This window comes from Arvicola amphibius, chromosome 3, assembly GCF_903992535.2.
Source record: "Arvicola amphibius chromosome 3, mArvAmp1.2, whole genome shotgun sequence".
In the NCBI taxonomy this organism is placed as follows: Eukaryota; Metazoa; Chordata; class Mammalia; order Rodentia; family Cricetidae; genus Arvicola; species Arvicola amphibius.
Genome location: NC_052049.1, coordinates 174815415 through 174839234, shown reverse-complemented (window position 1 = coordinate 174839234; position 23820 = coordinate 174815415). Strand labels below are relative to the sequence as shown.

At 46.8% G+C, this 23820-nt stretch overlaps 2 protein-coding genes across 2 annotated transcripts; one reads left to right on the top strand and one right to left on the bottom strand.

Annotated features, from left to right (window-relative positions):
• The first annotated feature begins 249 nt into the window (after positions 1-249).
• Klhdc8b (kelch domain containing 8B) lies at positions 250-5529 on the top strand. The gene is made up of 6 exons (XM_038323496.1): positions 250-709; positions 1704-2216; positions 3289-3453; positions 3792-4016; positions 4378-4479; positions 4838-5529. The coding sequence occupies exons 2-6, from the start codon at positions 1841-1843 to the stop codon at positions 5032-5034; spliced, it is 1065 nt and encodes a 354-aa protein (XP_038179424.1). The 5' UTR covers positions 250-709; positions 1704-1840; the 3' UTR covers positions 5035-5529.
• Positions 5530-6328: 799 nt separating this feature from the next.
• C3H3orf84 (chromosome 3 C3orf84 homolog) lies at positions 6329-19791 on the bottom strand. The gene is made up of 4 exons (XM_038321226.1): positions 19765-19791; positions 17760-17873; positions 7136-7192; positions 6329-6745 (listed from the first exon to the last, which is right to left on the bottom strand). The coding sequence occupies exons 1-4, from the start codon at positions 19789-19791 to the stop codon at positions 6329-6331; spliced, it is 615 nt and encodes a 204-aa protein (XP_038177154.1).
• Positions 19792-23820: the final 4029 nt, after the last annotated feature.

Here is a 23820-nt window from a genome sequence, read left to right as displayed (position 1 = left end):
GTATCTAACCAAGAATAACCCAGCTCTCTGTAAAGAAGGACGGGATAGGTCCTAAGGCTAGCACAGCCGGCTCCTCCGCCGCACCTGCTAGTGGTCTCAGTGAACACTATAGGATCTATTCTGTGGCTGGCTTTGTGTCAAGGTTGTGTCCTGGTTAGGACAGGGCAGCTGGGTTCCCCAACCCAAGGCCCAGGCTACAGCCCTAGTGTCCTCCAGGGGGCGCCGCTGCAAAGCTGGTGGTTGGACACCTCAAGGCTCAGTTGTGATGGGCGGGCTCCGACCCCTAAAAGGCCTCAGGTTCCACTGCTAGCTCCTGCTGAATGCACCCACAGTGGATCCGACTCAGAACGACACCCGCCTCGGAGCCCACCATACCGGTGTTGTGTTGCTCGCCGCTGCCTCGTTTCTATCATCGCCCCAGGTGGAATCCTAAATTCTGTCCGGCTGGATGTTCATATGCCTGTCTGTTCATTTTGGGTGACCGTGGGTCCGTGCACCCTACTCCTGCCGTGGCATGTGCAGAGTTAAGGCGGGAGGAGGTTTCCCCGAATCTGGGGAGGGGGAGCGAGGGGCGGACCTGGACCAGCCCCGCCCCACGCCTGAGCGGTGCCGGAGCCCCACCAGAGCCCAGCTTCAGCCCTAGCCAGAACCAGCGTCAGCGGAGGCGGAACAGCGGACCAGTGCCCTGGCGACATCAGAGATCCAGCGGGTGAGTCCCGCGGGAGGCTCGCTCAAGGGAAGTTTGGGGCATGAAGCTTAGAGCCTTAATTAAGCCCACTAGACAGACCCGCCCCCCACTCTCCTCTGAGCTGGAAGTTTGGGGCCAGGAGGCTGTCCTACCAAATCCTGGGACTGAGAGTGGAGACCCCCAACACACACACACACACACACACACACACACACAGAGAGAGAGAGAGAGAGAGAGAGAGAGAGAGAGAGAGAGAGAGAGAGAGAGAGAGAGAGAGAGAGAGAGAGAGAGAGAGAGAGAGAGGGCTAAAGAATGTGATATTAGGGGACTCAGGAATCCAGCTGTTTATTCCTCCATGAAAAGCCCTGGACTCAGGAACCTTCAAATCCTATACTCATGAGATTCCCCCACACCAGTCCCTTCATCCCTCCCCAGCAGGGAATCTGCTGGCATTGCCACACCCCTGAGGATGGACTTGGAAAGGAGTGTGTAATTCTGAGGTCTGTCCCCTTTGAATCCCTCACACCAAGACTGACTGACTGCTGATAAAAAGGTTGCACTTTGTAGACTGGGCTGCTCCCTGTCAAGGACTGTGGGGAGGGACCCTGATGGCTGTCCAGGCCACACTAGATGCCAGTGTGCAGAGGACTCAGGACTCCTCTCTTGGAAAACCAGGATAAGTCTTACTGGGAAGGAAGGGCTCTGGGATAAAGAGTTGGGTTCTAGTCACTTTACCTCCTGTTCCACTCGAAGCGATGAAGTTGCTAGTTGCTAGTTTTCGGTGTTCGGGGTGGGGGAGAGCCCCCCCAGGCCCCTATGGGAAGTGAGAAAGCTGTCTGAGAATCTGGAGTCGATTCTCTTTTCACTACAGAAGGATCTTCACCAGTGGAGTGCTAGTCAAAGGGAGCAGAGCCTTCACCATCAGTGACTTCGGGCCTGGCCTGCCTCTAGCTGTGTGTCGTTCATCTGTTTCTTGACAGTGGCCCTGATCCTTTGTTTTCCATCTCTCCTCCAGGTGAAGGCAAGGTCCTTTGGACTGGTCAGACACAGCCTTACAGCCCTGGCAGATTCAAGATGAGGCCCTATTGTGTCCCCCTCAGGGAGGCCCACAGCCTGAGCAAATAACATGGCCTGCCACTGGCCGTGAGCAACATGGCTTCAGGAGGTGGCCGGGCCTTTGCGTGGCAGGTGTTTCCCCCCATGCCCACTTGCCGGGTATATGGCACAGTGGCACACCAGGATGGGCACCTGCTGGTGTTGGGGGGCTGTGGCCGGGCCGGGTTACCTCTGGACACTGCTGAGACACTGGACATGGCCTCACACACATGGCTAGCGTTAGCACCCCTGCCCACTGCCCGGGCTGGTGCAGCTGCTGTGGTTCTGGGGAAGCAGGTGCTAGTGGTGGGTGGCGTGGATGAAGTCCAGAGCCCAGTAGCTGCTGTGGAGGCCTTCTTGGCTGATGAAGGCCGCTGGGAGCGTCGGGCCACCCTCCCTCAAGCAGCCATGGGGGTTGCGACTGTGGAGAGAGGTGAGTGGCTCATCAAGGAACGTCCCTCAGGTGCCCCTACAGCCTTCATTTTCTCTTCTCCTGACCGGGTCCATTATCTCAGAGACTGGATAGGTACTGTCTTGGACATGCCTTTGCCTCCTGAATCCTCTCTTATCTAGGCTTTCTGCAACTTGCTGCTATATTGCCTTTTCTGGGCTGTGAGATGGGGGTCAGAGCCCAGAAGGCCCCCAGAAAGATGGAAGACCCCAGCCACTACCCTGTTCCATTCTTTGTTACTAAGAGACAGTGGGGGGTGTGGCCTAATGACTCTCATAGTTATAAATAGTCTGAAGTGGGGGAGGGGAGAAAGGCCTTGGCTCTGAGCCCAGCAAGTGCTTAAGTGCTTAGACCTCCCCCCACCACACACACACTAGGGATCCTGATGTGGACAAAAGCCAAGCTGACCTGGAGGTGGTTGCCATGGAAGCCCCCAGCTGCCTAACATATCACCCAAAGGCCTGTCGATGTGCCCTTAGCTGACTCTGAGCACCTAACAGAAGGCAAGGACCTACTCCAGTCAAACAGTGTGGTGCAGAGGTGCTGACAGGCTGCCAGGGACTCACGGCTCTGTCCTACAGGCTCCAGGCCTTCCCCTAGCTGATCCCCTGAGTTCCCTTCCCAGACTGAGCTCCATGCAGAGCAAGTCTCTTTATCCCCTCTACCACTGTCTTAATCTATCCCTCCCGTCCCCCGTTAGGGGAGTCCCCCCCCAAACACACACACACTCACACACACACACACCTTGTGGCCTCCTGGTCTGACCACCAGTCCAGGCTAGCCTGCTTAGATGCCAGATTTGGTTGCCATAGCGTCTCCAGGGAGACAGTGCTGGATTATAATTAGATCGGCTGCCTCCTGCTCTTCACTTGGAGGAGCCTAGGCCAAAGCTGGAATCTCAGTCTCCTAGTTCCCACTTCAGATGGGCAACAAAGTTTTTGACAAATACATGGGTCTCCATCCCCTCCCTGGGCCTGACCAAGGGAGCTCTCAGGGTGGGGTTCACCAGCCAGACATGGTTGTGAGGTCTGAACTACTCCTCTTCTCTGTGCAGATGGTATGGTGTATGCCCTGGGGGGAATGGGTCCTGACACGGCCCCCCAGGCTCAGGTACGGGTATATGAGCCCCGCCGGGACTGCTGGCTGTCGCTACCCTCCATGCCCACACCCTGCTATGGGGCCTCCACCTTCCTGCACGGGAACAAGATCTATGTCCTGGGTAAGGGCTGAAGGATGTGGGGAAGGGGAAAAAAGAGTCCAGATGTCTCCATCCCTGTAGGTTGTCTGGATTAGGGATCAGTTTTAGCCTGAGATGTCAGTATTTGAGAAGTTTTGTTGGTGGTAATCCAACAATCCTATTCTGAGGCCTCTTTGGTGGCCCATCTGTGGTTGGAAAATTAAATTCTGTGCCTGAGGGTTTACGTGGTCTCATGAATGACCCATAGTCCAGTGTGTACACAGCTGGGTGGAGTAGCCTGGGATGGACAGTTCAGCTACCTGGTAAGATGCCACCAAGCCCTCAGGGCTCTATCCCTGGTGCTTTAATTCCTTTGACAGGAGGCCGCCAGGGCAAGCTCCCAGTGACTGCTTTTGAAGCTTTTGATCTGGAGACCCGTACGTGGACCCGACACCCAAGCCTACCCAGCCGCCGAGCCTTTGCTGGCTGTGCTATGGCTGAAGGCAGTGTCTTTAGCCTGGGTGGCCTGCAGCAGCCTGGGCCCCACAATTTCTACTCCCGCCCACACTTTGTCAACACTGTGGAGATGTTTGACTTGGAGCATGGTGAGCAATACCTCTTCTAGTCTGTCCTGCTCCCTGTGGGATACAAGGGCATTGTGTGTGTGTGTGTGTGTGTGTGTGTGTGTGTGTGCACGCACATGCCCTTACGTCTGTGTGCATCTCTGTGCCTGTGTGCGTACACCTTATGTTTTCTCTCCCTCGTGCTGCGTATGTCTGTATGTGTGTGCCTCATGTCTGTATATGTCGTCTGTGTGCATACGTCTTACGTCTTCTCTCTCATGCGGCTGTGTATGTCTGTGCACGCGTGCTTTACGTCTGTATATGTGCACATACATCTTAGATCTTCTCTTCCTCGTGGCTGTGTATGTCTATGTGTGTGCATCTTATGTCTTCTCTCCTTCAGGGTCCTGGACTAAGCTGCCTCGTAGCCTGCGAATGAGGGATAAGAGGGCTGACTTTGTGGTCGGCTCCCTAGGGGGCAACATTGTGGCTATTGGGGGCCTCGGTAAGTCTGCGGAGCTGAGGGAAAGGAGGTATGAAGCAGAAAAGAGTATCTCTAGAAGGACCACCTTCTCTAGACTCTGGGGTCAGAGCTTTGTCGGCGCTCTGCCCATCTGTAAATCAGGGGGCTTGTGGTTGTCCCAGCTCTCAGAGCGTCCCCCAGTGCCTGACTGGGGGCTGTAAGGGAAGCAGAGCAGATGAATAGATGACCAAAGCATGAATGAATGAATGAACAAAGGTGAACTCTGGGCAATGAAGAGCAAGCACTGATAGTGGGTGCTGGGGTAGTACTTAGGCCATTGTCTGGGAAAGGGAGCAAAAGGGTCTTGAGCCCCTTATCACCATCTATGTCCTTCCTACAGGGAACCAGCCATGCCCTCTGGCCTCTGTGGAGAGCTTCAGTCTGGCACGGCGACGCTGGGAGGCACTGCCTGCCATGCCTACAGCCCGATGCTCCTGTTCCAGCCTACAGGCTGGGCCCCGGCTGTTCGTTATTGGAGGTGTGGCCCAGGGCCCCAGTCAAGCTGTGGAGGCACTGTGTCTGCGTGATGGGGTCTGAAGGCCTGGGGAGACCTGTCTACCAGAGAAGCTCAGTATAGAAGCAGATTGGGCTTCTTTACAGCGCTGAGGGAGCTCCCCTTGGCTCTGTAGGATGAGGGAGGCACAAAGGAGGGCAACTGAGTTACTGCCTTAGGTACTGGGGTTGGAGGAGCCTTTGTCTTTAGCACAGGACACACATGCTTACACCTCTTTTTAACACCATCCACTCACAACCATAGCTAGCTCCAGCACTTACAGGCCCTCTGTCAGCTCTGAAGTGGAAGAGAAGAGCCTTGGTCTCACAGGATAGGCCCCGAGAATTGACCAGGCCTTCTCCAGTGGCCATTCTGGAAAAGTCTGAGTGTCCAGCCTTCCCTGCGGTCCCTGTGGACCCTAGGAGTATTCTGAGGCTGGAGATCACAGAAGAAACAGAGGAGAGAATATGGGGACTGCCGGAGGGCCAGAGGACTGCTGGCTTTGTGCCCTCTACCCGAGGCGAGCCGTCTCACCTCTCTGTGCCTCGGCGTCCTCATTTGTGAATGGGGAGCTCTGAAACTTTCCTGCCCCACCTACCTCTCAGGGCTGTTGTGAGGACCCAGGGAGTTTGGATGTAGAAATAAAAAATCTGATGAAATCTGCTGTGTGGCTCTGATGCTCTTCCTGCCCTGCCCTCCTTTGGAGGCCTCGACTCTCCCGGGGACGAGAGCCCACAGGGAGCCTCATATGCTTTCTAAACCTAAAGTGACCTGTGTCTCAACTCTAGCTAAGCCTCAGCTTTGGCTTAGGTAACATAAGGCATCTCGAGTGTCAAGGTTAGGATGACCTTGAGATCATGTCCCACAGTTCACCTCGAGTTCTGCACAACTGCAGAGGAATCCGTGGCCCAGTGGTGTGATGGCTGGGACAGTCTCCTTGTGGGGAGACATCGCGTGGGCAGGACTGTGTGGCCGAAGGGCCAAACCCTTCAAGGCACCTGGCTCCTGGAGGGAGCTGCCAGCCCTAGGCTGCTCACTTAGGACCCTCAGGTCCTGTGTTCCCCATAGCTACACTGAGTAGAAGAGGCTAGGCTACAGCTACTGAGAAGTTATTGGTCGTTAGAATCCACCCATGGTCAAAACGACCTTCCTGGACTCTGAGTCTGCCTCAGGCCCTAGCCTTTCTCACTTAGTGGCAGGGCTCCCTGGACAGCTTCTCTCCAGCCCAGCGCACAAGCATTGGCACAAATGCCATGGGAGCCAGACACAGGACCTGGTAGCGAGCTGATCATAGGCCCCTGAGACACCTTGGGCTGTCAGTACAAATAGGCCGATATGTCAGCTGATCCTGTTTAATGCTTGGGACCAATTTAAACACTCAGAAACTCCAGCATGAAGGTAGTGCTGCAGCAGCTTGGGCCTCGGGATTCCTGGGAGGTCAGGCAGCGTTTCAGCGACTGGCTCTTGGGGCCTTACCTTGGCGCTACCACAATGGTCACCCCGGGATGGCCGGCAAAAGTTGTGCTGGTAGGTGGTGTTGGCATAGGGAGGCTGGACCTGCACAAAGTGGACGAGGCGTTGGGGGAGCCTAGCGAGTCCTGTGCCTGACGGGAAATCAATCTGGTAGGAAGATTCCAGAGGCTGCTGCTGGCTCAGTTCCAGCTCACAGGGTGCCCAACGCAGGAAGGTGTGTCTTTTCCACAGGCGTTCCAGGTCTTTCCGTCTTCCAATTCCCTGCAGTAGGCAGTAGGGGCCCTCCTCAACGGTACGGGCCCTTGGCCCACAGTCTCGGCATCCAGGATTTGCTTGGGCCCCATCTAATCCCATGACAGTTCGGTGATGCTGGCATTGTCCCACGCCTCCTAACCTGTACCCTGCAGCCTCAGTAATGCCATCTACCTTAGCATGAAGCCCCTGGGTGGCGCCCTGGGATATTTGTACACTGTTGGGGAAACTAGCCAAGAAAACCAAGGCAGAGTTGCCTCTGTCTGGGGGATGGGTTATTTAGCCGTGGGAAAGGTTAGGGAAAATAGATGATCTGCTTATTTAAGAAACCTTTGCTCTCTGAAAGGTTGTATCTCTACCCTACCAGCTCCATCCTCTGTCAGTCAGGGACTCCTCCCCCTTCCTCTTTCCAGGACTCACTTTGTCGAAGGAAGTGCGGTTGTCGTGCTTGGAGAAGAAGTGTTGCCTTGCTGGCTCCTTGAAAGAAGATGAGAAGGAAGGTAAGGGGAGGGGGCATGTTTACCTGCTCCTGCAGATGCTGCTTCCTTGCGGGGGTGGGGGAAGGCTACTTCTAAACTGCTAAAATGCCAGCACCCTGAAAGGGTAGAGAGGAATGAAAGCAGTACCTCACCCCACCCGTCTCTCTCGTCCTGAGAGTGCCCTAAATAGAAGCTCTGGGACCAGTGGATGTCTGCCAGGACATACTGTCATTGGTGGAGGGCTTTCAGTCTAAGTTCCCTACGATTAGGTTCAGTCTTCCTCCTCCACCCACACTCCCTGACAGCACAGCCAAGCTCTGTGCCCTCAATGACATCTGGAAGTGACTATGTCTGTCTCTATTTGAGGGCATTTGCTGGATCCAGGCTCAATAGTCAGCTGCTAACTCCTTATCGTCGTGACAAGGCATGGCAGAGCATCTCGAAACGCATCCCTGATGGATCACCTCCGAACTCATTTTCCCTAGAGTTCAGGCCATGGCACCTGACAGCGAGATCCAAATACTTGAGTCTTCTCTCCATTATTTTTTGTTTGTTGTTTTAATTTTTTTTTTCGAGACAGGGTTTCTCTGTGTAGCCTTGACTGTCCTGGAACTCACTCTGTAGATCAGGCTGGCCCTGAACTCACAGAGATCCTCCTGCCTCTGCCTCTGCCTCTGCTGGGATTAAAGGTGTGTGCCACCGCCACTCACTTGAATTCTTTAAATTATGTGTTTGTTTATATTTTATGTATGAGCGCTCTGCATGTACACCTGCATATTAGAGGCATCAGATCTCATTATAGATGTTGTAAGGCACCATGTGGCTGCTGGGAATTGAACTCAGGACCTCGGGAAGAGCAGCCAGTGCTCTTAGCTGCTGAGCCTCCTTTTTGTTGTTGTGAAAAGTCTTGCTACACAGCCCAAGCAGAATTGGAATTCACTATACAGCCCAGGTTGAACGAAGATCCTTCCCAGGTGCTGGAAGGCTGTACTTGGCTTGTCCTAGTCAAAATCACCACCATCACCTCTTGCCTGAAATATCGCAAGAGATCTCCACTCCCAGTCTATCGTCTTTTCATGAGCCAGAAATTCCCCTGTACATAAACCAGGCCACATCTTGTTTGCCAAAAATCTGCAAAAAGCTTTTCATGTTTGTAACAACCAAAATCATGACTGTGATCATGAGAGCAGGAAGACACAGGTCCTTCTCTCTGACTCTACTTCTGCCATACTAGTCTCTCTAAACACATCAAGGATTCCTTCCTTAGAACTGGTGAGCTCTCCATGGATGGGGTGGCGTTATCAGCAAGGACTGGCAACAAGCAACAAGCTCAGATAAAATGAATAATTTGGGGTATCTCAGTGGTAGAGTGCTAGCCCAGCTGGTCTGAGGCTCTGGATTTTTACCCCCAGAACTAGAAGAAAAAACAGAGAAAAGGAGAGAGAGAGAGAGAGAGAGAGAGAGAGAGAGAGAGAGAGAGAGAGAAAAGAAACTAGCTCCACCAAAGATTGATGGTTCAGTCAAATGAAGCCTATGGTATAACTGTCTACCCTTTCGGCACTTCCTACCTCAGCTATTATATATCTGGAAGTAATCTTCAGACAGCATAACTCGAAGGAAGCTGGCCAGCATTTCTTTTCTTTTTTTTCTTTTTTTGGTTTTTTCGAGACAGGGTTTCTCTGCAGCTTTTTTAGAGCCTGTCCTGGAACTAGCTCTTGTAGACCAGGCTGGCCTCGAACTCACAGAGATCCGCCTGCCTCTGCCTCCCGAGTGCTGGGATTAAAGGCGTGCGTCACCACCGCCCGGCTGGCCAGCATTTCTTATAAAAAATTGGCACTAAAATCCCAGGACTCTTGGAACTGGGGCCTTAACTCAGTGGTAGAGAGTGGGTTTTACATGTGCAAAGCCTGGGTTCAGCACACACATAAACACACTTGCAAACCCCCAAATCAACTAATAATTAACCAACCAAAAATCAAGATTATTTAGAAGAAAAAAAAGGAGAAACTCTTCAGACACCAGACCAGGCAAAGGGTTCTTAGACTTGACACTAAAATCAAAGTCAAAGAAGAAAAGGTAAGGTAAGTGTGGGGGGCAAGGCTGTCATCCCAGCATGTGGGAGGTGGGAGGTGGGAGTAGGCAGATCAGCAGGCAGTGGTGGCACACGCCTTTAATCCCAGCACTCAGGAGGCAGAGGCAGGTGGATCTCTGTTAGTTCCAGGCCAGTCTGGTCTACAAGAGAAAGTTCCAGGACAGCTAGAGCCGTCACACAGAGAAACCCTGTTTTGAAAGAAAAAAAGAAAGAGAAAAGAAAAGAAAAACAAAAACCAATCAACCAACTAACCAACTAACCAACCAACCAAACAAACTAAAAACTAAACCTTATCAGACTTAAAATATTTCTGTTCTTGGGGACTACAGAGAGGTCTCAGTGGTTAAGTGTTCTTTCTGCTTTTGCAGAGGATCCAGGTTCAGATACCACATTCCCATCAGGTGTCTCACAACCACTTGTGGTTCCAGGTCCGGGGGACAAACACTTCTGGACCCTTCCAGCTCCTGCACACACTTGGTGCACACTCTTCCAGCTCCTGCACACACTTGGTGCACACTCTTCCAGCTCCTGCACACACTTGGTGCACACTCTTCCAGCTCCTGCACACACTTGGTGCACAGGAAACCATACAGGCACACACTACACCCATAAAAATAAATATCTAAAAAAATTGTGTCAGACACGACAGTCATCCAGCATTTAGGAGGCTGAGGTAGGAGGTCGATCACTAGTTCAAAGTCAGCCTGGTCCACACAGGGAGACCCTATCTCCCAAAAAGATTTTCCTATGAAAATCCATAAGAAGATGGAAAGCAAGCTACAGACAGGGGAAAATATACTTGCAAACCACATCCCCAAGAAGGACTAGAATCTAGAAAATATAAAGAATGATATCATTACAATAGTAAAATAACAAACAAGTCTAATAAGAAATAGACAAATTACATGAAGATATTTCACAGAAAGAAAAAAAAGAATATCCAGATGGCAAAGAACACAAAAAGATGCTTAACATCATTAAACACTGGAGAAGCACAGATCAAAATCACAGTAAAACCTCATCACCCACGTATCAGAATGGCTAAAACTATAAATAGAGACAATGCCAAGTGTTAGTGGAAAAGCAGGGAAATTGGATCATTCATGCCCTGCTGGTGGGTATGTAAAATGGCAAGGTTACAATGGAAAACAGCTTGACAGCTTCTTTAAAAACTAAAGATGCCACTATCATATGATCCAGCAACCGAGCTTCTGGGCATTTATCCCAGAGAAAAGAAAACTTATGCTCACCCAAAGATCTGCACAAATGTTCATAGCAGCTTTATTTATAAGAGCCAAAATTGGAATCCGCTCAGATACCCTTTAATAAAGCGAATGCTCAAACAATCCAATCCATACAAACCATAGAACACTACTTAGTAATGAAGAGAAATGAGCTATTTATAGCCATAACTCCTTGAACGACTCTCCAGGAAATTACACTGAGCCAGAAAAGCCAACCTCCGAGGTTGCATACTGTATCATTACACTTACCCAGCAGTTTTCCCCTGTAAGTCACTGATTTGTTGAGACAGGATTTCACACTGCAGCTCAGACTGTCCTGGGCTCACCGTGTAGCTTAGGCTAGCCTCAGACTTGTAGCCATCCTCCTACCTCGGCCTCCTAAGTGCTGGAATTATAGAGGTAGGCCACAATGCCTGGATGATTTTTTTTTCTTTTGAGACAAGGTCTCCCTGTGTAGGCCTGGCTGACCTGGAATTCACAGGCTTCCTGCCTTCCGCCTTCTTAGTAGCAGAATTCTAAGCGTGAACCGTGACACTTATCCAAGCATTTTCAAGCAACAGAATTTTAGAAGTGAAAGCAGGTTGGTAGGAACTGGGAAGGAGCAGAGGCACAGGAGGCAGGCAGGTATGCTGGTAAAAGGCCAACACCATGTTTCTTGGTGATGCTTGTCAGAAAGTTAACTCTACTGGTGGCTATGTGAACCTGCTCTATAAATCCAAGTACATATACACCAATGCAAATACAAACATGGCAATTTCAACGAGATTGGTGAATTGCAATCATGTTAATTGCTATAGTGTTGTAAAATGTTTCTGTTAAGAGAAAACTGGGCAAATTGCAATTGGGTTCTCTAGTATTTCTTTTAAGCATGTATTGATGTATAATTGTTTCAGTGAAAAAAATCTAAGGCCTGTAAGATGAAAGGTGTCCACACGTGTGAAGTAAGTAAATAAACAAATGTCACCAGGCATTGTTGCATACCCCTGTAATCCTAAAACAAAGGAAGTAGCTGGATTGTAAGTTCAAGGTTGAACTGGGTGCAGTTCAGTTAGTAGAGTGTGTGCCCGTCATGCACAAGCCTCTAGGGTTGTCTCACCAGTGCATAAAGTGGGATGCTGTGGGATATTTGTAAGCTCTGTGAAGATGTGTTGCTGTGATAAAAAGCTGAACAGCCAATAGCTAAGCAGAAAGTACGGGTAGAATTTCTGGAAGAGAAAGAAAGAGGAGGAGGAATCTAGGCACACAGGAAATGCCAGGAGACACAGAGAGAAAACAGGAGGTGCATGAGAGGTAATGCCATGTGACGGTAGATTAGTATAAATGGGTTAATTCAAGTTATAAGAGCTAGTTCAGAACAAGCCTAAGCTATAGGCCAACTTTCATAATTAATAAGAAGTCTTTATATCATTATTTGAGAGCTGGTTGGTGGGACAGAAAAAGACTCATTAAATATGGTATCCAACATGGGGGCAAGTATTACACATAGGACCTGAGGAAGCTTTTTAAAAAAGTTTGAAACACACAAACATGGAACCAGACACAGCTTCCTAGTCCCACAGTCTCTCAGGTGGGCCACAACATACAGAGACATGGCTCCCAGCCATGTTTGCAGGCTTGAGCCAGCCAGTGCCACATGCAGAGCCGAGAAGCAGGTTTAAGGTTTCTTCATGTTATCAGAGAAGGCTGCAGGCACATTGTAAAGTGGTCCAGACCAAGAAAACCTTTAAACAGATACAGTAAAAAATGGGTATAGATAGTCATAGGAAAAAAATAGTTTAAAAATAATGAAGTAAAGTCTTTAAAGAGAGAGTAAAGTAATATAAAGAAAAAAAGCCACATAAAGATGGGAAATACACAATCCATCTAGATTCTGTATGGTGCTTTGTTGACTTTCAGTTTTTTGAATGTTGAACAAATGGCAGCTGCTGAAAGACATTGGATTATGGGAGGAACTGCTGAATTAAACCAATTTATATATGCTGTTGGGGGAAGGGTTGCTTGTTCGTCCCGGCTACCCAGCCACAAAATAACCACTCAGAAAACCATTTATTTGCAATACTGTTTGGCCAATAGCTTAAGCTATTTCTGGCTAAACTCATATCCTAAACTAACCCATCTTTATTATTCTGTGTATAGCCATGAGGCTGTGGCTTACCAGCTAAAATTTCCAGCGTCTGTCTCAGGCGGTGGATCCATGACTTCTCTCTGACTCTGCCTTCCTCCTCCCATGCTACAGTTTTCTTTATTCATTAATCAATAAAATCAACACATAGACAGAAGGACCTACCACACCAATATACACCATCACACAGACATACACACAGGCAAAACACCAATGCACATAAAATAAAAATAAATTATTAAAAAAAGAATTTGAAAAAATAATGTAAAGTTTTAGTCTTTGAAAGCAATTTAAATAATAAAGAAATACAGGTTAGTCATCTATGTCATCTATGACAATTAAACTTATAGTCATGTTACATATGTTTTCCCGGTCAAATAGAGCTGCTATATTTTAGCTAGATAAATGGTCTTCAAACACTTCATAGAGCTATAAAGTATGGCATTTAAGATGTTTAATAAAATAAGGCTTTTTCATGACAATGAGATGTGTCTGCTCCTGGCAGCAACAAATCTACTTCAAAAAAAAAGATGATGGGTTAGGAGTTTGCTTTTGCTGTGGCAAAGTTAACCACTGGGCAAGAAACTGCCCTTACCTCCACTGCTAAAAGTATGGTGTCCAAATAGGCCAAGCAAAACACAAAACTGCCAAACTTTGCCAAGACAAGATAGGATAGCCCTTCAAAATTCCTGCTTCTCCAAAAAGCCTGTCAGATAATCAAGGCCTATAAGCCAAAGATGTATACTCTAATATTGCAAAGAAACCTTTGGTGATTGTCCAAGCAGCCAGTTATCTCTGTTGTTTCTTAGTTTTGGAAGTTGCTTGCCCTGCTCCTTCCTATTTAATCAGGTAATATTATATCCTTCTTGAGTCTGTGATGGGGCTGAAGATTAGATATTTATTACAGATTTTCTTAGTTTTGATAGAAAGTAAATCAGGTATAAAAGTTTGTACTAATCAAGACAGGATAGATAACGGAGTGTTTTCTTTGAATTTTCCAATACGAATGGACTGGGCATTGTGAATGTAATTCATACCTGATAATTGTTCTTATTGTATATAGTTTTGCTATGTTAGAGTTAAAACCTTTCCTTTTCATTTAGACAGAAAAGTGGAAATGTTTTGGGACACTTGTACACTGTGTGAAGATGTATTGCTGTGGTTGTTGTAATAAAAAGCTGAATGACAATAGATAGGAGATAAAGGTGGGATTTCTAGGGAGAGAAAGGAAGATGAGTAGGAATCTAGGCATGCAGGAAACACCAGAAGGAGGGAGGGAACAGAAAGTAAGAGAGGAAGAAAGGTTATGCCATGTCATAGTAGATTAATATAAATGGGTTAATTTAAGTTATAAGAACTAGTTAGAAACAAGCCTAAGCTATAGGCCAAGCTTCATAATTAATAAGAAGTCTTTGTGTCATTATTTAGGAGTTGGCTGGCAGGACAGAAAAAGTCTCGTTACAATGCAAGTGATGTCACATTCCTATAATATCAGCACTTGGGAGGTAGAGGCAAGATGGCCAGAAATTCAAGGCCATTTTCAGTTCCAAATGATTAAAGACCCTCTCTCCCAAACAACAACAACAAGTTCATCCTCATCTACACAGGGAATTCAAAACCAGCCTGGGCCAGTCTTAAAGAATAAATAAATAGGTGTGGAGGAGTGGATTCTGTGAAGCTAGATCAGTCCTCGAAGTGCTTGCTCTGCACACATGAGGATCTAAGTTCCATCCCCAGAACCCACATAAGAAGTTGGGTATGGTGGTGCACCCTTGTAACCTCAGGCTTGGGAAAGCAGACACAGAAAGATTCCTTGGGACTTGTTGGCCAGCCAGGTTAGTTGAATTAGCAAATCCCAAGTCCTAGAGAAATCCCTGTCTCAAGGTGGATACGACGACATCCATATATATATATATATATATATATATATATATATATATACACACACATACATATACATGTGCACACAAATACACGCACAAAAAGATGACATCCTGAAAGCCCAGGACAAGCTTCATCTTGCCTCTAGGTTTCTCCCATCTCTGTTTTTAGCAGTAGAGTCACACACAGCCCAGAACGGACGCCTCTGTTGTTGCAGACAGCTCTGGCTCTGGAACTCATTATCCCTGCAGTGGCAGGATAATCTCTCGACTCCCACTGATTCCAGTTTCGCTCGCTCACAACTGTGGGAGCCTGGTGAGAAGGGAGTCATTTCCTCTCCGCCCAGGCAGCTCTGGGTATTCTTGCCCTTCGCAAGAAGCATCAGCTGCGTTTTTTGTCTCTCAACCATTTAGGCTTCTCTTCTCTTGAGGGGCCCGTGGTATCTGAGCACGTGGGACTAGAGACAGAAGTCTTGATTAAGAGGCCTTAGGAAGAAAGATAGGTTCCGCTGGGAAGAGGCAGTGTTTACATGTGGGAGAGCCAAGGGTCCTGGGGAAACTGGACAATGTCAAGTCAGTGGGGGTCTGAGTCGAATGGAGACAGTGCATGGGGTGGGACAGGGACACAGCACTGCAGCCAAAGGACCTGCTGCGTCCAAGAGTATCTGTGACTCTTCTTGTCTGACTTTAGGAACAAACAGGACTGATATTACAGTTCCCAAGTGCCAGGCAGGTAAAGGCTAGAATAAATCCATCTGGTTTCAAAGGAAAATAAAAGAAATTTTTTTCCCCATACCCTAATGTCATAGATGAAATTTTCACCTGCTCTAACCCAGAGAAAAGCATTGCTGCATCTCAGGAAGGCTTTTAAACAAACAACTCGAGCTGCAATCATCCTGCTGAAGCTGGCGCCTCTCAGCCAACGGGAAGTAAAATGCGCACATTCCCTGGGCAGCCCTATTAATTAAAATAGGCTTAGATTGAGAAAGAGCCACGAGACTTGACATTTATTCAATCAAGCGCCAATACATACAGATCAAGCTGCTTGGGGCATTTGATAATACTAGAAAATGTCTCAAGTCTTCAGTTGGCCCATCTGCCAAAACATGTCTCCTGTCTGTTCCTGAAGTGCAGGTTTAACAAATCAAGAGGATGCTTGCTCTCTGGGATGAGTGCTGTCCGAAGGAAAGCGTTGAAATCCAGCAGCAAGGTTCTGGATTGCTTCTGCCTCTGTACTACCAGCTCACGTGTTTTCTTTCTCTCTATTTGGCTCATTATGTAGCAAGGCTACCTTTGAACTCCTGACCTTCCTGAATTTACCTCCTAAGTGCTGGGATGGCAGGTGTATGCCACCACACCCAGGTTTCAAAAGGAAGGAGGGTGCTGATGGGCAATCAGAAGCTGCGTTTGGACCTAGTTTTGTAAATATTGACAATAAGTCCTTCCAACTGGAAATGCTAAGAATGCTAAGAAACATGGCAACCTCCAAGATCCAGCTGTCAGCCTGAGAAAGCAGTTCCTAAAGAACCCAGATGGCCGATCCCAGAGGACCTGGCAAAAGCTGGGGAACAAGAAGCTTCAGTGGGTGGGATGTGTTTCTTTCCTCTTCCCCATCCTTGTTTAGAAGGCAGAGTGAGTATGTACATTACTATGAACACTGGGAAATCCAGGGAGGAGACAGAAAGATAGGGAGATATTTCTTGTCCCCTTTTGCTCTCTGCCAACTATGTTTCTGTTCTCAGGAGCCTTGATTCTTTTGGGGCTCCTCCCTGCACACCTTTCTCTTCTGGATTCTAGAATCCATGTTGCCTCTTTTGAAAGATCTCTTCCGACCCTTCTGGGATAACAGTAAAGGCCATTTGCCAGTCTTTTTGTTTGTTTGCTCAGTTTTGTTTTGAGACAGGGTCTGGACTCAAACACACTATAAAGTTGAGGAAAACTTTGAATACATGATCCTCCTGTGTGCTGAGATTATGGGCACGTGCCTTGTCTATTCAATGCTCTGGATCAAATCCATGGCTTCGTGGTCACTAGACAGACACTACCTGACTACTGAGCTACTGAGTTATACCTGCAACCTACGTGTTTGAGACAGGGTATTGCTATGTAGCTAAGATTACAGACATGTACAACCAAGCCAGACACTTGGCTGTTAAACAGTGGCACTAGCTGGATGCGCTGGCTCACAGGTGTAATTCTAGATTTGAGACACTGGAGCAGAATGATTATTATGTGTTCAAAGCCAACCTGAGATACATGATGAATTAGGCCAGCCTGGGCTACAGAATGAGACCTTGTTTTAATTACTATCCTCCCTCCAAAACAAAATCTTGTGAGATCATCTTTTCTTAGGCCTCCATACCTGCTGTTTTTTGTAAGCAAACACCGCTGAGTTTTCCTATTTTGAGGGTGCTTTTCAGTGCTGCGACCCTGACTGGTGTACACATCTCAGCTTCTCCTTGTCTACAGGCATGAAAATGGTGGAGGGCTAGAGCTGCATCCTCCTCCTCAGCTCTTAAATTCCATTTCTGCTCTTCTAAGCCACCTGTCCTCCCAGTCCTCCCAGGCCAAGTATGCCGGCTGATACTAGCCACCACCTGCCCACGAGGAGGCTTCCTGCTTATGCCCAAGTCCTTGGCCTGGGAGGCTGGTCATGGATTTTTGTGGCCTCAAAAAATCTGAAATTAAGGGAAATTCAGCAAAATTCAAGATTTGCTTCCTTGATTTTGAAGGTTCTATTCCTCATTGCTACCCACCCTAACTTGGCTTAGAACCTTCTCCTATCCAGAAGGACCCATAAACAAAGCTGCCTACTTTGGTACCTACTCTTTTCTACCCTTTTGGTAGAGATCTGACCTCAATCAAGGACAAGGGTCCAGACCTCCTGTTGTCCCAGGGGTAGGCTGTTCCCAGCTGCCTGTCGTGTCAGGGCTGAGATGACACTCTTGGGACCTCATAAGAGGCAGGGATAGACCTGGGTGGTGGTGGCACACGCCTTTAATCCCAGCACTTGTGAGGCAGAAGCAGGTGGATCTCTGTGATTCTGAGGTCGGCCTGGTCTACAAGAGCTAGCTCCAGGACAGGCTCAAACAAACAAACAAAAAACAAAAACAAAACAAAACAAAAAAACTACAGAGAAACCAACAAACAAAAACCCCAAAAACAAAAAGAGAGAGAGAGGCAGGGATAGCCCTCTCCTTCCCACTGCCCTCAGGGATGCCCTGTACCTCACATCTCTGCAGGAACACTGCTGGAGGAGGGGGCTTGGCTGCAAGGCGGTACTCTCCAGCGCTCTCACTCTTGACCTGACCCCGGTAGTGCCCGTAGAAGCCACTGTTGTGCTGAAACAAGTTAGGGGTGAATGATGGTAAAGTCCATTTAAATCTCTACACCACACTTCCAAGAAATCTAATGTCAGGAACTCCTCCAGTTTTTGACATTAGAATTTGTAGAGGAACAATACTCCTGGTTTGGGGCCAGCACAGAGTTGTCCACATCCTTCATTGGTACAAATGGTTTCAGCGTGTTGATCTATGTGAGCTATGTGTGTGTGGAAGGGAAAGGGCATTGTCTAGTCAGAGCATACTCTTCTTTTCTTTCTTTCTTTCTTTCTTTCTTTCTTTCTTTCTTTCTTTCTTTCTTTCTTTCTTTCTTTCTTTCTTTCTTAGACAGGGTTTTTCTGTGTAACAACCTTGGCTGTCCTGCCGGAGCTCACTCTGTAGACCAGGCTAGCCTTGAACTCATAGAGATTCACCTGCTTCTGCCTTCCAAGTGCTGGGATTAAAGGTGTGTGCCAGACTATATTTCTGTAGGTAAAGCTACTGTTGAGTGGGGTGGTGCTTCCTTTAGATCTGAAAGCATGTCCCCTTTGTTTCTCTCCCCACAATATCAATAATGGGTCAATGGTCCTGAAAACCAAGAATCCATAGATTTTTCTTTTAACCTACTGGCAAGACTGTAGACACTCATTTGCCATATACTCTGCTATTCTGGGGCAACAATGAGCACCTCTGGACATGGGTTACTCCAGTAAGACCTTCCCAACAGAGAATATAACCAATAGAGACCCTTCCAGATACAGCCAGAGGAAAGTACTAGTGAAAACCAGAAATGAGTGCTTGTCAGCGGGCATGGTGGCTCATGCCTGTAATCTAAGCAGTGGCTACATCTGAGGTGGGAGGGTACTGTGAATTTAGGGCTATACTGAGCTACATAGAAAGTGCCAGGCCAGCCTGAGCTACAGTGGAAGACTGTGTCTCAAAAAATAAAAAAAATAAGCAAAGGACAAGAGAGTAGAAGGAGCTGTGTTGGAAATATAAGGGGGTCAGTTGTAGTCAGAATGGGATGAGAGGGGGAGGGGAGGTAAAAATGACCAAATACATTTACATATATGTATTATATGGCCAAAGAATAAAAGCATTTATTTTAGTGCTGGAGAGTTCAGTAGTTAAGAACACTGGTTGCTCTTCCAGAGAATCTAAGTTTGATCACCAGCATCCAATGGTAGCTCACTGGCATCTATATTCCTAGTTGTAGGGAATCTGATGCCATCTCCTGGCCTCCTTGGGCACCAGGCACACAGACATATATACAGAGAAAACATTCATACACATAGAAGAACAAAAGTTCATTTTTAAAGAGTAAGTTTCTGTGGAAGGACTGTTCTGTGCTGATATTATTAGGTGGACTCTCTAGGACCCAACCCTTTTGTATTGAGTCCTTTTGGAGATCAGAGTCCTCCATATACATAACCCTAAGCAGAGGGAGTTGGCTTGAGGCTGGCCTCCAGCCCAACAGTGGGCTCTTGATGTCTCCTTCCATTTCACTGAAGATTTGCACCTTAACTGTCTACCTGGTCCTGCACTATGTGTGGGCTCCCTTCACTCCATACTCAGTTTAGCAATATTTGAGTTCATCACCATTCACTGTGTTCCGGGGGGGATGCGCCCAGGAAATAAATAAAAATATTGATATCCTGATGTTGCTAATTAGAGAACAATTAATCCTGAAGGTTTAATGAAGCTTGGAAAGAACAATGAAGAACTGAATGCTATAAGCTCAGAGTCTCGGCTGGTTAGCAAGAGAGCAGGGAGCAAGGCAACTTTCAGGGGTGTGGAGATATGGAGGGAGAGAGGGCAGCTCAAGGCCTCTGTCTACCCAGATAAGGATGCTGATACAGTTGGTGCCTCACTTTGTCTTCCTGCTGGCCGGAGGGCCAGGATTAACTCTTACCCAGGAGCCGATTAATGCAGTTTGCATCCTTCCACGAAGACAGCCAAAGGGGAAACTTTCCTCTTGTCTTTTTGATGCTACATCTGAGAAGAGAGAACCTCAAGAGGTCAGCTTTTTGTTGCTTAGTAACAAAAGGAGGCTGTGACTGCACAATGCATCTGTGGGACCCAGCCTCACGCTCTTTCGTCTGACTGTTCTGCTGAGAGAAATCCAGCTCTGGCCATTAGGGTCCTGGGAGTCTTTATGCAAACACGCAGAGCTCCACAGTAGAGCCTACGAACTCACAGTCAGTGAAACATTAAAGACCACGTTAGAGGCAAACACTGTCTTAAAGACTCCATAACAATACTGCTAGGGCCATCAATTTAGAAAGCATTCTATGAAGCCAGAAAAAATATCAGAGAGTTGATTGCTCTTAGGAAAAATCCCTGCCTCATATTCAAGCTTTGCCTACTTATGCCAGGTTTTATGTGACTAGGAATGCCATTTTTCTTTGTCTTGTTTTGTGTTTCAAGACAGTTTCTCTGTGTGTATTCCTGGCTGTCCTGGAACTTGCTCTGTAGACCAGGCTGGTCTTGAAGTCACAGAGATCTGCCTGCCTCTGCTACCCGGCCCAGCCCCCAATGCTGGGATTAAAGGTATTTGCCAAGTGAATGCCATAGGGCTTACATGAGGGAGAAGAAATTTGGCATTGATTTGGGCCAATTATATACTTTCTGTTTTATCTATAACAGGGGAATGAGCAGTTTATCCTTTTCTTTTTACCAAAAGAAGCTGGCTATCCAGAAAGGTTCCAATAGAAGTTCAACTGCAAGGTCAGGGAAAAAAAGAGCTAGGTGAGGTAGGACAGAAAGAGAAGAAAAAAGATTATTTTATTGATATGGGATATCTTTCTGTATGCTGTGAATATGTGTTGCTCTCACTGGTTGATAAATAAATCTGCTTTGGCCAATGGCAAGGCAGGGTAGAACCAGATGGGAAATCCAAACATAGAGATAGGTGAAGAGGGGCAAAGTCTGGGAGACACCGTCCAGCCACTGAGGAAGCGAGACATGTAGAAAATGAGGTAACGCCATGGCCATGTGACAACACATAGATGCATAAAAATGGATTAATTTAAGATGTAAGAGCTAGCTAGTAATAAGCCTGAGCCATCAGTCAAACATTTATAAGTAATATTAAGCTTCTGAGTGGTTATTCAGGAACTGATGGGCAAGAGTGAAACCTCCAATTGCATTTTATTTTATGTGAATGAGTGTTTGTCTTCATGTGTGTGTTATGAGTACCACATTCATACAGTACCCATAGACACCAGAAGAGAGTTTTGAATTTCCCTGGAACTGAACATACAGAAGGTTATAAGTTTTCATGTAGGTGCTGGGAACTGACCCTGGGTCCTCTAGAAGAGCAATTAGTGCTCTTAACTGCTGAGCCATCTCTCTCTACTCTCAAATTTGTCAGAAACAAAGTTGACCTATTCAAATGTGCTTCAAAGGGGGAGTATGAATTGAGGAAAGAAATAGACAAGAGACAGAAGATAGTGTTGGGAGGGCATCCAGTGAATACTGTATCTGCCCAAATTTATTTCTCATAACCCCTATATACCCCAAGAAGAAAGGGAGGGCAAAATCCTTCCATATCATGACACAAGGATCAAGCAAGGGTAATTAATTCCAAATTCTCAGAACATCCAATGACCATGCCTTAGATCAGCCTTCCAATTATCTTGCCTTGAGGATCAAGAATAGGTTTGAACCTTAAGTCAAGATGGAATGGAGTCAAATCTGCGGGTTTCCACACAAATTAAAACAAACAAGCAAGCAAACGAAAAAACAAAGTTCAACAACAGATAACAAACGTTGCTGTGTTGTTGTCAGAAAGTCTATCCCAGGGTTTCTCGCACGTCAATATAAAATGATTCATAGTAATGATATACCTCTCCTATCCTGTACTAGAAATGCATGGGCATGAAATGTTACAGAATTGTCTTCAGATTCAGATTTGGGGTTCATCTCAGTTACTTTCCTGTTATTTTGATAAGATACCCTGACTCAAGGGATATTGGGTTTATTTTGTCTCATAATTCATTACAACTAGGAAGTCACAACAGCAGGGGCTTGTGGTAGTTGACTGTTCAGCCAGTCAAGGAGCAGAGACTGGGGCTCAGTGGTTAAGGTACTGGCTACTCTTGATGTACACTTGAATGCATTGGCACAAGAGACCACTGCCTAAATATAACCCCAGTAGCACAGACACGGAGAGCAACAATTAATAAATGGGACCTCCTTAAACTGAGTAGCTTCTGTAATGCAAAGAACATGGTAAACAAGACAAAATGACAGCCTACATATTGGGCAGAGATTTTTACCAACCCCACATCGGACAGAGGACTGATCTCCAAAATATACAAAGAACTCAAGAAACTTGACATCAAAAGAACAAATAATCCAATAAAAAATGGGATACAGATCTAAACAAAGAAATCTTAACAGAGGAATCTCAAATGGTTGAAAGATACTTAAGGAATTGCTTTACATCCTTATCCATCAGAGAAATGCAAATAAAAACAACTCTGAGATTCCATCTTCCCCTGTCAGAATGGCCAAGATAAAAAACATTGATGACAGTTTATGCTGAAGAGCTGGAGAGGAAGTGAAGTAAGGAGAACACTCCTCCATTGCTGGTGAGAATGCAAACTTGTACAGCAACTTTGGAAATCAGTATGGCGATTTCTCAGAAAATTAAACAATCTACCTCAAGACCCAATAATTCCACTGTTGAGTATATACCCAAAGGATGATGTGGGATTCCCTTCTATATGCTATGAATATGTTTTGTCATCATTGGTTAATAAAGAACCTGTTTCAGCCTATGGCAGAGCAGAATAAAGTCAGGTGGGAAATCTGAACAGAGATATATAGAGAGAGTAGATGGAGTAAAGGAGACGCCATGTAGCTACCAAAGGAGAAAGACGCCTGCAGGAACCTTATTGGTAAGCCACAGCCTCGTGGTTGATACACAGATGAATAGAAATGGGTTAATTTAAGATGTAAGAGTTAAACTGGTGGTGTATGTGTTTAATCCCAGCACTCGGGAGGCAGAGGCAGGAGGATCTCTGTGAGGCCAGCCTGGTCTACAAGAGCTAGTTCCAGGACTAGCTCTGTCAAGTTTGAGACCTGAGATCAATCCCCAGGACCCACGTGGTGGGAGGAGACAAGCAGCTCCTATGGATTGTCCTCTGATCTCTCTGCACAGTATGCACAACTCCCTACCTAACACTAAATAGATAATTGTCAGAAAAAAAAAGAGCAAAAGAGGAAGAGAGAAGGTGGTAATGAGTTCTGTGCTCAGTGTATTTCCTCCTTTTTATACTTTTTAGGTTGCCAGCCCAGGGGATAGTCTGTCTGTCTGTCCTCACCTCAGTAAAATCTAATCGAGATAATCCCCTACAGGTTTTGTCCACAGACTTGTGTCTGGTGACGCTAGACCTCATGGAATTGACAGTGAGATCCCATCCTAAACATATAACCAGAAATCTTAAGCCAGGTGGCACATTTGTAATTTCATCACTTTGGAGGTGGAGGAAGGAGAATCAGAGGTTTAAAGTCAGTCTTGGCTACAAGGTGAAGTTGAAGCTAGCCTGGGCTACCTAGTGAGTGAGTGCCAGACCGCCCTGGGCATGTAGCCCATGTAGCTGCTGCCTCAAACAATGCTACATATTACTTATGGACAAGCATGTGGAATCAGAATATAAAACATGCAAAAGACTGGTAATTAACAAGTTCAGGATAGAAGAAAGTTGGGGAAGAGAAAGAGGAATGGTATCAGAGATGGAGGAGGAGGACTTGAACTCTGTAATTTGTTGTTTCATTTTGAGATAGAGTCTCATAAAGCCTAGACTGGCACTAGCCTGACTTTGTAGCTGAGGATGAGTAAGGAAGCTGTTTCTTTAGGGCCACCAACTCACCAAACAGCTCCCAAATCATGACACAGAGACTTTTTATTAGCTTTAAATGTTCAGCCTAGTTCAGGCTTGTTTCTGGCTAACGTTTTTTT

Bases quoted from the DNA above. Each gene is read 5' to 3' on its own strand.
- C3H3orf84 (XM_038321226.1), bottom strand. From the start codon at position 19,791: ATGCAAACTGCATTAATCGGCTCCTGG. The intron at 17,874-19,764 runs GTAAGAGTTAAT...AACTTGTTTCAG, and splicing joins CTGCATTAATCGGCTCCTGG to CACAACAGTGGCTTCTACGG. The intron at 6,746-7,135 runs GTGAGTCCTGGA...ACCGTTGAGGAG, and splicing joins ACCGCACTTCCTTCGACAAA to GGCCCCTACTGCCTACTGCA.
- Klhdc8b (XM_038323496.1), top strand. From the start codon at position 1,841: ATGGCTTCAGGAGGTGGCCGGGCCTTTGCGTGGCAGGTGTTTCCCCCC. The intron at 2,217-3,288 runs GTGAGTGGCTCA...TTCTCTGTGCAG, and splicing joins GGTTGCGACTGTGGAGAGAG to ATGGTATGGTGTATGCCCTG. The intron at 4,017-4,377 runs GTGAGCAATACC...TCTCTCCTTCAG, and splicing joins GATGTTTGACTTGGAGCATG to GGTCCTGGACTAAGCTGCCT.